This window comes from Rutidosis leptorrhynchoides, chromosome 2 (genome assembly GCF_046630445.1).
Source record: "Rutidosis leptorrhynchoides isolate AG116_Rl617_1_P2 chromosome 2, CSIRO_AGI_Rlap_v1, whole genome shotgun sequence".
Classification (NCBI taxonomy): domain Eukaryota; kingdom Viridiplantae; phylum Streptophyta; class Magnoliopsida; order Asterales; family Asteraceae; genus Rutidosis; species Rutidosis leptorrhynchoides.
The window spans coordinates 16,692,648-16,709,459 of NC_092334.1; the positions used below are offsets into that span (position 1 = coordinate 16,692,648).

Consider the following 16,812-nt stretch of genomic DNA (forward strand, 5'->3'; position numbering starts at 1 on the left):
GCCAGAAAAAGATCACCCTCACAACCACAACAAAAGTATAATAAAAATATATTCTTGGAATCTAAATATTCTGGTCCAATTATTTGCCATTTTGTATATTCTTTCATTAAACCCATTTCTCATAACAAACTTTTAATTTGATATTTTTCATATAACCCAAAAAATCTCCTTTTTCTGATTCTATCTCTTTTCATTTCTGTGTGTTTTAAGCGTTTGTGTGTGAGAGAGAAATTAAATTACTGGTAAATTACTGGTATTATAATTATAAATATAAAAATACTGAAACCAATATGTGTGTACAAGATTTAGAAAAGGTTTGCGAAGAAATAGACAATTTGGGTCTCTCAGCAGATCATAACAACACAACTCCATTTGCTTCTGATCAGATCACCATTTCCAATTCTTTTCCTGTAAGTGAATTAAGATTTGATATATAAGCTGCTGTTTCTGTTTTGTGTCAGTCAATAAAGATTGTTACTTTCTTGTTTCTTATTATTTGTAATAAATTAATAATGATAGGTATCATTAAATTACCAATTTACTTCAATTTATTATTTATATCATGGGTTTGTTTTTGTTTTCCATAAAGTTTATTAATTGATCCTTTGATGTAATGTGTATTGAAGCTGCTGATGCTTTTTCTTTTGTGTAGTTGAAAAAAGATTGTTACTTTCTTGTAATTTATTGTTTGGAATTGATAATTATCATTAAATATGATGTATTTATTTCATTTCCCTACATGGGATTGTTTTCGTTTTGCATACAGGGATTATCCTGTTAATAAATTATTACGAGTATTAAATTATATTATACGGAGTACAAATTAGAAGTTACTAGAACAAAAAGTGTGGAAAACCATATGAACTGTAGCCAATCATTAGAACATAAACGACTACAAACTCAACAGCAAAAAAAACATAATCTGCTGTTTATGTGTTTTGTGTATGTGCAAAAAGATTTTTACTTTTTTTTTTTTTTTTTCCCTGGTAATTTATAGTAACTATCTGATCAATCTACTAAATTCCCATTCATGGTTTTGTTCTTGTTTTTTCATATAGTTGCTGACTAAAGTTGTTTGTATTTACTTTTTTTATACATGTACATATTTGATTTATGTACTGAAGTTGTTATTGGGTTTTAAGAGTAGTTTCATAGTTTGTTTGATTCTTAAATTAGGCTGTTTGTTGATAACCTCTCTTGCACTAAATGAAGCTTGATTTGGAGGTTTGATACTGGATTGTGCAATTTGGTAGCAAGAGTTATTGTTTGGTTGAAGTTGAGTTATTTGCAAGACCTTTTAGGAAAAAATTACGAATTTTGACTAGTTTCGTCAAAATTTCCAAGGGTTAAATTTGAAAGAAAGATAAAAACTTTCCTTCATCTATTCATGAAGTTTTTATCTTTATATTTGTTTCCATTTGGGAATTTGGAACTGGATTGAACTCAGTTTTATTCTTGATGTTTCTGAGTTTGTACTTTGTTTTGTTTATGATTTTGACTTGATTGTCATTATTCATATTAAAGAAAGTTTAATTCTTTGTGTTTTTTCCTGTTGTTTCACTCACGATGATAGTTGTTGGTTTCAAAATTATCTGAAGTCAATAGTTATCTTGTTCAACATGCATCTGTGTATGATCAGTGATAGGACTTCTGTTGTATATGCTTATTTTTGCTAATATACTTGTATCAATGGTTTTTATCTCTGTTCATAATTGTCTTCTTGCTTTAAAATTGCGTTACTTTGGATACTGACGCAATATGCGATCATTTTACCGTTATAAGTGAAGCTTGATTTGTATTGCAAAGCTGTCTCAACTTTGCGAGTCTAGCGTGATTTTCTGTGATTTATCATTATTTTCACATGTATTCTTGAGTCATACTCTTTGCACATGAATTAATATCTATAAAACTTCATAGATACCTACATGTTTCTTATAGAAAACTTTAAACTATATGATAGATGATTAGCTATATTAATCCATATTAAATTATCATCAGATGGAGAGTATTTGCGAGGATACCGTTGTCGCAGAAGAAAAGCAAAATAATTTTATTCCGTTACTACGCTCTGGAGAGTGGTCTCATATTGGTCATCGACCCTATATGGAGGACACTCACATATGCATTCCAGATCTCGCTAGAAATTTTAATAATAAACTTTTTGGTGAAGAAGCCATCTCGTTTTATGGGGTAAGTTCCTTATTTTGTATGTTACAGAGTAACTAACCAGAACATAACGTCCCCTGTTTCTTTAAAGATGATCAATAGCTAAAAGTAGTATTTATATGTGTGAGAAATAGGTGTTCGATGGGCATGGAGGAGAAGGTGCATCACGATTTGTGCGTGATAATCTTCCAAGAATCATTGTCGATGATGTTAACTTTCCATTAGAACTTGAAAAAGTAGTTACAAGATCGTTTATGGAGACGGATGTTGCATTTGCCAGGTCATGTGCTCTTGAATCAACTCTATCTTCCGGTACAACTGCACTTACTGCTATGATTTTTGGAAGGTCAGTTTATTTCTCTAATATTTAATGTGTATAGCATTAAATTAATTTGTTCAGAAAATAATGTTATTGTTAATGTTAATTCAATATGAATTTTGTAATTTAATTTGACATATTAGTTTCGTCCCGTTACCTAACTTGTCGGCCCTGACCATTTTGCACCTCTTATACATTGTGTAGCTTCTTTAGACTTATGACAATAAATAAATGAGAAATTTCAGATCAAGAAAGTTACCAAAGATTGTAACAACGTTGTAACTTTGATGAGACATTTTAAAATAATATGTTGCAGGCACGGGCGATTTTATTTAGGGGCAAGCGGGGGCAGCCGCCCCCAGTGGATTTGCAATTTTCAGTGTAAAATTTTTGGATTTTTTGACTTTGTTCCGGGTGGATTTTTTTTTGCCCCAAAACCTACATATTTTGCCCCAAAACCTTTAGATTTTGTCCAAACATCTCCAAATTTTACCCTAAAACCTTCAAATTTTGCCCACAAACCTCCATAATTTGCCTAAAAACCTCTATTTTTTGCCTAAAAACCTCCATATTTTGTCCAAAAAAATTGCTACGGTTTTTAAATTTTTTTTGCCCCCAGTGAAAAAAAATCCTGGTACCGCCACTGGTTGCAGGTTTCGTTTAAAAGTTTAAATTGTGTAAACTTTTATTTTGTATCAAGTGTTGTGTTACCATATGCCCATGTTTGAGAAGGGGTCTCTGTTTCTATGTCTCCTATAATAAATACTATTTTTCATATTAAATGACAAAGAAACAATAAATTTACTTATTGAATTAGGAGCTGTACAAAAACAAACAGGTCATTAAGTGGAAAGTAAAAAGGCCCTTACTTGGTCACTAATTTTAAGGTTTCATATTTTAACAGATCACTGCTAGTGGCAAACGCTGGAGATTGTCGTGCAATTCTTTCTAGACATGGGCTAGCTTTTGAGATGTCAAAAGATCATAGACCGTGCTACGACAAAGAAAGACTTCGGATCGAATCCTTAGGTGGGTTCGTTGAGGATGGTTATTTAAACGGCCAGTTAGCCGTGACTCGAGCCATAGGTAACTGGCACATAAAAGGGCTCAAAGAAATGGGTGAGCACATTGGTCCATTGAGTGCTGAACCAGAGCTCAAACTCGTGACACTAACAAAAGAAGACGAGTTCTTGATCATTGGAAGTGATGGGATATGGGACGTGTTTAGGAACCAAAATGCGGTTGATTTTGTGAGACGCAAGCTGCAGGAGCATAACGATGTGAAACGTTGCTGCAAGGAAATGGTGGATGAAGCTATGAAAAGAGGAGCACTTGATAATCTGACGGTGGTTATTGTGTGTTTTCAGGCGGAACCACCGCCACAAGTGGTGGTGCAGAGAGGTAGAGTAAGGCGGAGCATTTCTGCAGAAGGGCTACTGAATCTTAGATTCCATCTTGATGGGTGAAAAGGGGTTTGGTTTTTGGATCTTTTTTTGAACAATTTAGAAATGATGATGATGATGATGATAATGAAAACTAAGTGATAGTTGTAAATACATTCATGTGAGGGAAGGAAATAAATACAGTGTGTAGATGCTACTTAATTGTATCTCTAGAGAAGGGTTAAACATTATGTGAACTCGTAAAATCTTTGTAAATTAAACTTGTTTCATAATTTTTAAGTACCTGTTATAAGCAACGATCAAATCAGATTGGTGACATTAACGTTGTTGATGATAAAATGCAAAAAAGAAATTCGAATTAGTAGTACATTAACCGGTTTGCAGGTGGTATATAGATAATAAATTTGGAGTAGGTGTTTTTAAAATTATTGTATATACTTCTGCATGAGTTTGAGAGAGATAATTTGAGTTGGCGAAGTTATGATCAAGGGATTACAATTTGTCTTCAATGCAATTATTTTATGAGCTTAATAAGGTTTAAATGACTCAAAACTTGACAAGGCACGCATGACTCGGCCTGTTCAATATAGTAATCAAGATTCAAGTTAGCTAACCCCGGGAAAACAAGAACTAAACAGAAGATGCTTAATATTAAAGCCAGAACTATTAGAGTAAGAATTATATGTCATTGTTCTGTTATACAGTTGAGTGCTACAGTTATCAGTTAAGTACACTACATTGATGAATAGCCAGTACCACTATATGTTTATTCAAAAACCTATTAACGTTTCATCCTTAGCAAACGTATATCATGTTCTTCATAGCAATTGACCTTTCTCGTAGTGGTAGGTCCTTTTTGTTGGTTTTGTTTGTTCTTTGTTTGTTCCAATTGTGTTCAGGTGGTCATTTGGTGTTTCCTTTTGTTGCTATCTATTTGGTTGTTAGATGATTGTTGTTGTAGGCTTGTAGCTCTCTAACTCGTTTAGGTTGTTTGTGTTGGAAGCTTCGACGAGCCCAACACACCACTATAGAGGATCTAGACTATACTAGACTCACTACACCAACACTTTGACGTTGATTAGCCTTTAATTTTATAAATCCTTAGTGCACAATGTACTTAGGCGACAGTGTCGACCATATATCTTTAGGCGGTATAACCGACCATGTATTACTTAGGCGGCAGAGCCGACCATATAATAAGAACAACAAAAGTGCACTAAGAACTTAAACACAAACTAAGGCTTGATCGGGAAACTTAACAAAAACACTTATATTAAATTACAATTACAATATTACTTACAAGCTTTCTCTTCTCTACTTTCGCTAACTCACACTCTTCTTCTCTTCTTCACAACTCACTACTTATTTCACTCTCACAACTTCACACAACACAAATGAAATCTCCTCCCATATTTATACTACTCCATAGAACATTCTAGAACCTAGATATTTTCATGGATATATAAATATCTAGATATTTCTACAACCTACAAATATCTAGATTTTTCTTTTACATTTCAATTTCTAGATTTTTCTCTCATATTCTAATATCTAGATATTTTCTTATACATATTAATATCTAGATATTTTACCCATATACATTTACTAATTCCATATTATTCTAAATTTGCATTGTATTTTAACACTCCCCCTCAATGCAAATTTTCTTCCAACGATGTCTTGCAGACCATTCCAAGTGCTTCTCTGAATTTTGTAAACTTCGGTTTACTTAGGCTCTTGGTGAATATATCTGCTACCTGTTCATCTGTCTTTGTTGGCACCATCTTGATCTCCCCTTCAAGGACCTTCTCGCGAACATAGTGATAGTGTACTTCTATATGTTTTGTTCTTGCGTGAAAGACTGGATTCTCTGCTAGACGTATAGCTGAAAGGTTATCGCAGAAAAGCTCTACTTGATAGTCTGTTGATTGATGAAGATCTTCCATTAGTTGTTTCAACCATGTAATTTCTTGTGTTGCTGACGATGCCGATCGATATTCTGCTTCAGTGCTTGACAAGGATACTGTTGGTTGTCTCTTGCTGCACCATGATATTACTCCTGATCCAAGACTAAACATGTATCCAGTTGTTGACCGTCGTGTATCATAGTCTCCAGCGTAATCAGCGTCACAATATCCAGTCACGTGACATTCTTTTGTTTTCTTGTACAAAATGCCAAAGTTAATAGTGCCTTTAACATACCTTAAGATGCGTCGTACAACATCAAGATGAGGCTTCTTTGGATTGCTCATGTATCGACTAACCACTCCAACTGCATAAGATATGTCTGGCCGGCTTAGTGTGAGATAAATAAGACTTCCGACCATCTTTCGATACATGGTAACATCTTGAAGACTTTTTCCTTCATCTGCTCGTAGTTTTGTATTCGGATCCATCGGAGTTGAGATAGGTTTGCAATTAAGCATTCCGTACTTTTGTAAAAGATCTCGCGCATATTTCTGTTGTCCCAGAAATAATCCTTCTCTTTTCTGCTCTATTTCGAGTCCAAGAAAATGTTTGAGTTCTCCAAGCTCCTTCATACGAAATCTGATAGACAGATTCTCTCTTGTTCTTTGGATCTCCTCATAGTGATCTCCCGTGATGATTAAGTCATCCACATATACTAGCACTATGGCTAGTTTTCCTTGATCTTGTTTCACAAATAAACTAGAATCTGAAGGAGCAACTGTGAAACCACTTTGTACCAAGAACTCGCCAATCTTCCCGTACCAAGCTCTTGGAGCCTGCTTCAAGCCGTATAGTGCTTTCTTTAATTTGCAGACATGGTCAGGATGGGACTTGTTCTCAAAGCCTCTTGGTTGCTCCATATAAATTTCTTTGTCAAGTTCTCCATGTAAGAAAGCGTTCTTGACATCCATCTGCCACAGCTTCCAAGATTTGCTAGCGGCTAAAGCTAGTAGAGCTCGAATTGTTGTGATCTTCGCCACTGGACTAAACGTTTCTTCATAATCCAGCCCATATTGTTGAGAAAAACCTCTAGCAACAATTCGAGCTTTATACCTTTCAATGGAGCCATCTGATCGAGTCTTCACCTTGTAAACCCATTTACAAGATATTGGTTTTACATCTTTTGGCTTTGGAACTAAACTCCATGTCTGGTTTTCTTTTAGTGCATTAATTTCTTCTTCCATCGCTTTCTGCCATTCTTGACTTTGTGCTGCTTCTTCATAAGTGGAAGGCTCAATATGTATTAATTCATCCACATGAGCAGCATTGGCATACCTCGGATTAGGTTGCCTAGGCCTTGTTGATCTCCGTAATTCTTGTACATGCTCCTCGGCATCCATTTGGCTTGGACGAACCTCTTCGAATGTAGATTGATGTACACCAGTTTTCCATGGACTCGTTTCCTTAGAGTACGATCCATCTCCTTCTTTAATTGGATCCGATATGTGCTCTTTATGTTCTTCTTTCTCTTCTGGAACTTCTTCTAATCCATGAGATTCTAGAATCTCTATCTTTTGAGGTGACCACCATGAAGAAGCTTCATCAAATACCACATTTCTTGAAGTATGACACTTCTCAGTATTTGGATCACAACATCTCCATCCTTTTCTTGATTCATCATAACCGACAAAAATGCACCGAATTGCCTTCTTATCAAATTTGCTTCGTAGATGATCTGGTACGAAGACGTAGCATACACATCCAAAAACCTTGAGATGGTTGACGGTTGGCTTGATCTTCCATAATCTTTCATATGGTGAAATATATCCCAACTTTGTTTGTGGGAGTCTGTTAATCACGTATGAAGCCGTCCTCATACATTCGGCCCAAAATTTTCCTGGTACATTCTTACCATGAAGCATACTTCGACAGGTTTCAGCAAGATGACGATTCTTACGTTCTGCCACTCCATTCTATTGTGGAGTATTAGGGCAAGTTAATTGCCTTCTGATCTTGTGCTTCTTAAGATAGATATTGAACTCGGTTGATAAATATTCTCCTCCATTATCTGTGCGTAAGCATCGAATCTTAGTATTGAGCTCACTTTCTACCTTGTTCTTGAACTCTTTAAACTTCAGAAAAGTCTCCGACTTCTCCTTCATGAAGTAAACTCACACATATCTTGAGAAGTCATCAATGAATGTCACCATATATTTCATACCTCCAAGTGATGTTTGTTTCACTGAGCCGAAAACATCTGAGTGTATGAGCTCTAGTGGTGTCTTGGACTGATGCGCTGACTCCTTGAATGGCAATTGGTGAGCTTTGCCAAATTGACATCCAGCACATATTGTATCTGTTAGGATATCAATTTGAGGAATCCCATTTACTATGCGTTTTACCATCATCTCCTTTAACTTGTTGTAGCCCACATGCCCAAGACGTTCATGCCAAAGATCAGCCGTCTCATTTTTTCGAGTCTTATCCACATAAGCTGTTTCAGCAGATAATACATAGACCGTTCTATTCTCCTTCCATGCATAACTGGATTGCCAACCACCTTTACTCTCTTGAATACGGACACATCTTCTGGTCCAAAGAGCACATAGTTCCCTTATGCTGTCAATTGTGGTACTAACAGTAAATTCTTCTTTATGCCAGGGACAAGATACACCTTCTCGAGTTGGAGCTTATGAGAGTCGCCTTCATTTGGAATTATTGTCTTTCCAATGTGAGAAATAGACAACCTTGAATTGTCGGCTGTCAACACGACTCTCTTTCCTTTGTAATCCTCCATTTCTTGCAGCTTCGTCTCATCATTGGTCATATGATTTGAGCACCCAGAATCAATGATCCAATCATCTTTGTAGTTTATTTTTTACTTTAAGGTTGCTGCAAGAGCTTGATCATCCATGTCAGCTTCAACGGAGAGTCCTGCTTCTGCATCCCATGTTTCCTCATTAATGGTTGCTTCGAATGTGACATCTTTCTTCTCATCTCTTGCGGCGGCCACATTTACTTCGAAAGTTCGCCTTCTGGGGAATCTACATTCTCGAGCAAAATGACCATTCTTGCCACAATTGAAGCATTCACCATTCTTTCTCTTATCATTTTCCCCGTATTGTTGGCGATGATCTCTTCTTCCTTGTTGAGCTCCCCCTGAAGCGTTGCCTTTTGATTTTGGGTGACCCTTCCACCCATATGTCTTACTTTCTTTCATCGCCTCTTGTCTTCGAGATGTTGCTTTCTTTTTATTGGTGAAGAGTGCATCTTCTCCGTCTTTTATGGTTACTTCATTCATCTGCTTGGCTAATGCCTCTTGATTAGCCAATAAATTCTCCAGCTCTATTAATGATGGTTGAGTAGGCCATCCTCTCACAGCGGCTATAAATCCATTATACTCGGATCTTAAGCCATGGATGATAATTCTCTTCATCCTTGCATCACTCACTTTCTCTTCAGGAGCAAGTTGAGATATCTCACGACAAATAGATTTCACTTTGGTGAAATACTGAGAAATAGATAGACTTCCTTGTGAGATACCTGCGAGCTCATTTTCCAAGAGCTGGAGGCGTGCTTCATTCTTTTTTGAAAATAATTTTTCAAAAGTTTCCCAAGCTGCCTTTGGTGTTTTCTCGTCACGGATGTGCTCCAATAGATCCTCCTCGATTGTAGTCTTCAATATAAATAAAGCCTTCCCGGCCTTGATGTTCCATTTTCTTAAGGCTTCAGCATTTTCTTTCGGTGGAGGCGTTGTGTCACTGCCAGCAACTATTTCCCATAAATCATGTCCTTGTAGGTAGGATTCTATACAAGTCCGCCAATAACCATAGTTGTGGTTATTGAGACTCTTGATTCCACTGCTCGTACTTGCAAGATCTGCCATCATGACGTCCAACGTCCAATAAGCTTGGTCCCTGACCGATGAGCTTTCACAGTTCCTAACTGTGCTCCGACAGAATCTTCCTTAGAGCCTTGGTGAAAACAAGCCGATGTAAACGTCCAACGTTTACCGATTTCTTCCACTAGAAATGGTCCCGAACGACCCGCTCTGATACCAATTGTTGGAAGCTTCGACGAGCCCAACACACCACTATAGAGGATCTAGACTATACTAGACTCACTACACCAACACTTTGACGTTGGTTAGCCTTTAATTTTATAAATCCTTAGTGCACAATGTACTTAGGCGACAGTGTCGACCATATATCTTTAGGCGGTATAACCGACCATGTATTACTTAGGCGGCAGAGCCGACCATATAATAAGAACAACAAAAGTGCACTAAGAACTTAAACACAAACTAAGGCTTGATCGGGAAACTTAACAAAAACACTTATATTAAATTACAATTACAATATTACTTACAAGCTTTCTCTTCTCTACTTTCGCTAACTCACACTCTTCTTCTCTTCTTCACAACTCACTTCTTATTTCACTCTCACAACTTCACACATAACAAATGAAATCTCCTCACATATTTATACTACTCCATGGAACATTCTAGAACCTAGATATTTCCATGGATATATAAATATCTAGATATTTCTACAACCTACAAATATCTAGATTTTTCTTTTACATTTCAATTTCTAGATTTTTCTCTCATATTCTAATATCTAGATATTTTCTTATACATATTAATATCTAGATATTTTACCCATATACATTTACTAATTCCATATTATTCTAAATTTGCATTGTATTTTAACAGTTTGTCCTTGTTTGGTTTTGTTTCAGGCCTTGTATTTGGTCGGCCCGTTCTCTGTACTGTTTTTTGAAGCTTTCATTTTTTGATGATTTAGTCTTGTTTCAATGAAGTTTATTTTTATTTTTGGGAAAAAAACATTAAATAGTAAATTTATAATTAATAATCAGAGTTTCGCATTTATTTTTATTTTTATTCGATTTATTCATGCGGTCATTGATCTATTCTAGTTAAAATTCGCTATTCATGGATTAATCGGTCGGGACTTTTGAAGGAGTAATCGACAATTCGGGAATTAATCGAAGATTCATCGGATTTTACTTTATAGATTTAAATATTAAAATTCAAAAATTTTATGTGTAAATATAAAGCAAAAACAAAAATATAAACATAAATTTTAAAATAATTGTTTAAAATTGTTAATTATATTCATATACTCTAAAATTGTTATTTAAATTCATGTTAAAATGTTGACCAATTTAGACTATGATCGATTTTGATTACCAAATTCGATTTTGGCTCATCAATCGATGTTGACCATTAATTAAACGGGCTTTGAAAAATCGAAACGGACTGGCCATCAGGCTACTTTAGTAAACCGTTCAACTCGCTTTCCTGAACCTGTGAGAACACTCTAAGAATATGTCAGACTGCTTGAATCGGGATTTTGAGCATAAAGATTCCACTGACCGGTAAAAAGTAGGCCTAATCCTTAGGGATGCGAACCAAACGCAACGGCCGTCTTCCAAATCAAAAGAAAAAGGGGGAAGAAAGATGGAGTGCAGCCAGCAAAGCCCCTGACGCTTAATCACTTCGATATCAAAATAGAAATCGGATAGGGTGTACCCTGTAGTGACATAGCAGTTCTCCTAATCGACTACTTATCATAATGAACATTCCAAAACTAAAAAAAGTCCTTTCTCGGATTTGAAGCGATGACTTAAGCCTCTTTCTTACTGATAGTAATCGGGTTTGTTTTGCAAGAGTGCTTGTTGTAACTAAACGTCAAACCAAAACATTGCACCAAGGCTGTTTAACTGGGCTTGAACATCATTGGCCCGATAAAGTTCGTATTAAACCTAACTGAAGTATGGGTATGTTTCACACAAGTTTCTTGGAGCTTATGTGAGCTTATTGGAGCTTGAACTTACGATTTTAATAAGCTCTAAGTCGTAAATTTTGTTTTTGTTTGGTAAACATAAAAAGTAGAGATTATGAAAATCATAAGCTCTTAAAAAATAAGCTACTTCTAGTAACTTATGAAGAAAAAAAAATAAGTTTATGAACTTGACAATAAGCTCCAACTAGTTTACCAAGCACTTATAAAAATTAATAAACTCCTAACTACCGACTTTAAAAATAAGCTCCAACTCCAACTCCAACTCCAACTCCAACTCCAACTCCAACTCTAACTCTAACCGACAAACTCAGGCTATAAGCTTCGGATAACACACCCAAACACACTTTTGTAAATATCTATAATTGTCGATCAAGCACATATTCTTTAGTTCCTACTGAATCACATAAGTTTCCTTTATAATGAAACCTATATTTGCCTTATCGTCTTCTTCCTAAAATTAGACGCCGCACTCATGTCAAGGGGTTGCATCATCAAGTATTTAGTAAGCACCATACCCTCACTTTTTTTTATATATTTTTTCAGTTCTTTTAATTAACTTATATTCATCACAGATCTAGTCTATTACTGTTCTTACCTGGCCGTCACAGATTAGATTTTCACTTTTGTCCTATATTTACATTTAATTTGCTTGAATAATGAAACTTGGATTAGGTAATCATTTGGGTAGCTAGGTGTAACATTTGTGACCCACAAATGAAATTATCAACCTTGTTTGTATGTGGGTCAAGCTTATATTAAGTTTCAATTTTTTTTGTTACAGATTGCAACTGATAACTAGTAATATGTAATATGTACTATGCAATTGGTGTTGGTGACAATATGTCACCATCGACTTGGGTACAAGTGTACAACTAAGTGGGTGTGTTACTGTTATGGACATTCGATTTACAACTGAAGACTATGATGATGAAGTGTTCAGCAGTAACGTCTGGATCTATCTACCAAAGATAGACGAATGTGTAGTATGTGGTTTAGACTACTTTCATAAAAGGTTATATATTCTTTTGGATAGAACTTGGTTGGTAAAAGGCTGGAGTGTTTTTATGATGTTACCTTTTAGCTCCTAAATATGGAAGGTTTACGGTGGATTTGTATGTAAAGGATTTGACAACGTTCACAAGGGTTTCGGGAAAGTTTACAAAGGATTTGGAAACGTTTACAAAGGTATTTGGAAATGGTTACAAAGGATTCAGAATGACGTACAAATGATCCGACAATGTTTACCAAGTTTCATCAAACAACTTTGAAACTTCACGTGCCGAACTAATTAGTTTAATTTATGCTGTTACAGGTCAGAAACTAAATTTATAAAGGAAGTTGTCAACACCATTTACAATAGACTTGATCGCAAACAAAATTATATTCCAGAGGGATGTTCGGTATACAGAGATCTTCGATTCCTAGCTAAAACTATCCAAAGATGAATTTTTAGTAATATATGCCATGCCAAGAAGTGGCAAGTCAACATTGCCACAATACATAGTCTATTCGTATGATGAATATTATGAATGTTACAGTATTGTCGAAAAAATTGGAACTAGATGTAAAAACCTACATGAAATGGTTACACTACAACAACAACTCCGTTGTGAAATTTTAAAGGGTAAGGATGTAAGAATACCCAGTGTTTATCAAGGTACAACTTAGATTGAGTTCCTTTTGGAAAAAAACAAAAGCACTTATTGTTCTTGATGACGTTGTTAAAGAGCGTCAACCGGAAGATTTACTTGGATCTGGACATGTTAATAGTGCAAGCAATATTATAAGTAATTGGTTTATATCCAAAGAAGTATTACGAGCACAAAATGAAGTTGTTGGATAATGATGAAGCATTAGAGCTTTTAAGTCTTCATGCCTTCCAATATAAAATTCCTAAAGACGGTTTCCATGAGCTTGCACAACAAGCATTACGGTATTGCGATGGAAATCCATTGGCGCTTGAAGTGTTGGGTTCATCTTTGTCACAAAGGAACACCATCACATCATGGGAACTTGAACTGATTTCATTTGAAAGAAGTTCAAGATGATATTTATGATGTACTTAAGAAAAGCTACGAATTGATGCCCACCTTTGAGAAAGTTTTTTTTTGCATATTGCATATTACGTGTTTTTCGTTGCCATAGATATGGATTACGTGGTTAAAATATTAGAGCCTGATAATGCTGCTGAATCTAATATTAAAAACCTAATCAAGAGACACGTGTATGTCACGTTAGAGAAAAAACTGATGATGCACAGACTGCTTCATGGCATGGGAAAAAGCTTAGTGGACCAAGAATCACGTATACCTGCTGAACGTAGCAGAGTTTGACGTAACAAGGACTCATATGATACGTTGAGAAGAAAAAAGGTATGATGCTTTGTGTGTGTATAAATGATTAAGCTTACCTACCGCTTTAGCCTCTGGTTTATGTAAGAGTTTTCTTCCATTTTCATATTCAATTGTGCTTAGAGTTCAATGACAATAGAAGGTTTAGCACTTGATATTGAGATGCTGATTAAAGAGGATGATTTCTAATCCAGACAATTAATAGATGTATAGTATACTTTCACATCGTACCGTAATAGTTTTTTTGTAATTTGTTAAATTTCTATTTTTGTTTTGCATTTTATGGTTTCAACAGCTTTCAACTGATTCACTTCAAAAGATGGATCAACTGAAATTGCTGAAGCTCAATTTTGTGAAACTCACTGGACCATCCAATGATTTATCTGAAACATGCAAGATGGCTCAATTTTGTGAAGCTCAATTTTGGGTTCTTGACTTACGAAACTGATCATGACTGAAAAGACTTCTATGTCTTCCAACTACACTTGTAGAATTATACATATATTTCTCTATGTCAATAGAAAAATTACTTTTGAATCAGGTCAATTTACATTGCAAGAATTTGGTTATAAAGGCTGCTTTTTAATTTATGTGAAACTGAAGGCATGGTTAAGTTGATGCTGGTAGCCAAACTTGATGAAACTGATTTTTTTTGGATAAAGATTGATGAAGGCGTGGCTAGTTGGTGATTGTGAGGTCACCGAAGGCAGAAGTTGCTATCTCCAGGTTTTTGTCCTTCTCCAAAACACGTGCATAATCACACACATGCACAGCGAGATACAATTGACAAACTTTATAAATATATGAACATTAGACTAGGTAGATGTATGGTTCGTCTAGTCTATTAACAATTAAATGAACTTTTTATGGTTTTGTGGTGCAGATGTTATATGAGATCAACATAATGAGCACAGAGCACATCTCTGCATGATATGAGCATCGAAACCTGGTGCCCGAGTATATGTCACAATCTACGTATGTGTCTTTTGATGTGCCTTGTAGTCCAGTTAGTAGTATTATCCGAGGATTAATTGTGATAGTAAGATATAATTTATCGGGTGAAGATTGGGCTTGGTTTGCTAAAATCAGTATGACCAATGAAGATGATTTGATTTATAATCCCAAAGTATTTGGCCGACCTGCAACCGGTGAAGCTTGTATATATATTTTTCATGTTTACATTATTGTAGTATATGTTTATATCAGTGTTGTAATGTTTACTGTTATTAGAATAAAATAGGATGTGAAGTAGAAACAGGTGCAATAATAATTTAACCTAAGTTTGACTTAGACCATTTGTAGTGTTAGATTGTGTTGTGCACTTTTTGCACTTTTCTAGTGACCAGGACGTGTTGTATTGTTGAGTGGAGTAGTAGTGGTGTTGAATGTTGTTGTTGGTTAGGAGTATTGTGGTGATGTGACAAAATATAATTGGGTAATTATTAAAAATAAATAAAAATAATATATTTAAAATAATAAAAAAAAATCAAAAAATCCAAACAACGTACGTTGAGGATCTCGTTGAATCCTCCCCAACGCCGGCAAAAAGCAAGCCGAAAACGCAGGGATACCAAGGTTTGTTGGCGTTTTTGGGGTGACATGTAGGATCCAACCCCGTTGTTGGATGTCCGATACAAACAGCCTTATGCACTGTGATTACAGTTTTGAAATGATGATAATTGTGCTGCATATCTATATAGTCATATAAAACTCTAAAAATGATAATGTCATCATTAAGTTAATTACTCTTTAATTTTCATAATGATGATGTCATAATTTTATATTAATTTAATTAAAAAAATAATATGAAATTTTTTATAAAAGAAAATACTAATCTCTCCTAAATTGTAAAATCTTCTACAGAACATGCAAATTTTAAAACATGTTGTACAACTTTTATATAATAATTATATTTTAATTTTCTAAAAAAAAAATTAAAAGCATTTATTATTACTAATTTTTATTATTATTATTATTATTATTATTATTATTATTATTATTATTATTATTAATATAAATACTCAACTTTGAGCGAACTTTATTATTAATATTTACTTTTAATATGATAATTATAATTATAATTATTATATTATTAATATTCAAATATAGATTCTTTTTACGAAATTAATTACGTTACATATGTATGCGAAAATACATGTTTCTATATATTTATAAAAACGACAAGTTTCTTAGTCAAACGGGTCATTTCACTAGTTGAATAAATTAGGCTATTAAGCATTTTTTTAGTTGCTAAATTTGGCTCTTTTATTGTTCTATCGAAATCGAATTATGAAAACTTTGCGAGAGGTTGGGGCTTTGAACTCCTTGCGAGAGGTCGCAAGTTCAATTTTTGGCCAGTGAAGGTTTTGGAAACGGTCAAGAATTGGTTTCTACATGGAGCTGATTTGAATTTAGAGAGTATATTGTTGTTTGTAATTGGTTTAGGAAACGGTCACTACATAATAGTTTGTGTTCATGTTCCAATGCATCCTGCACATGCAGCCAAATTAAATGTCTGCCTATGCTTCCAGATAAAACATATTCACAAACATTTCCAGAAAATGAATTAAACCTGGAGGAATGTTTACTTACTTTCCTTCGATCTCAATCTGCAACTGTTACCGTTGGTCATTGGCTATCACTTCTGCTAAAAGTATGCATCTTTAAAGTTTGCAGTTATTGTCTTATCCTTAGGAGAAATATAAGGATAAAGCCCTTCATAACAAGTAAATTTTGGATAATTTTTTGCATAGGCTGCAGATGTTGAGACGGCACGGGGACATGTAGGTAGTTCTAAGACTCGTGTAGAAGCATTAATGACTTTTAGTGTTCTTGTA

General features: G+C 34.9%; 1 protein-coding gene and 1 long non-coding RNA gene across 4 annotated transcripts; both read left to right on the plus strand.

Annotated features, from left to right (window-relative positions):
• The first annotated feature begins 216 nt into the window (after positions 1–216).
• On the plus strand, positions 217–4,199 carry LOC139890598 (probable protein phosphatase 2C 27). The gene is made up of 4 exons (XM_071873485.1): positions 217–410; positions 1,999–2,190; positions 2,301–2,512; positions 3,390–4,199. Exons 1-4 carry the CDS (start codon positions 291–293, stop codon positions 3,949–3,951), a joined length of 1,086 nt encoding a protein of 361 aa, XP_071729586.1. The 5' UTR covers positions 217–290; the 3' UTR covers positions 3,952–4,199.
• A 7,791-nt stretch (positions 4,200–11,990) lies between these two features.
• Positions 11,991–15,334, plus strand: LOC139890599 (uncharacterized). Of its 3 annotated transcripts, none has more exons than XR_011773397.1 (4): positions 11,991–12,126; positions 12,406–13,996; positions 14,271–14,701; positions 14,859–15,334. It is a non-coding gene; the product is annotated as an uncharacterized lncRNA (long non-coding RNA). The 3 variants fall into 3 exon arrangements; XR_011773398.1 differs by having other exon boundaries at positions 12,406–12,809; positions 12,937–14,701; XR_011773396.1 differs by having other exon boundaries at positions 12,406–14,701.
• The last annotated feature ends 1,478 nt before the right edge of the window (positions 15,335–16,812 follow it).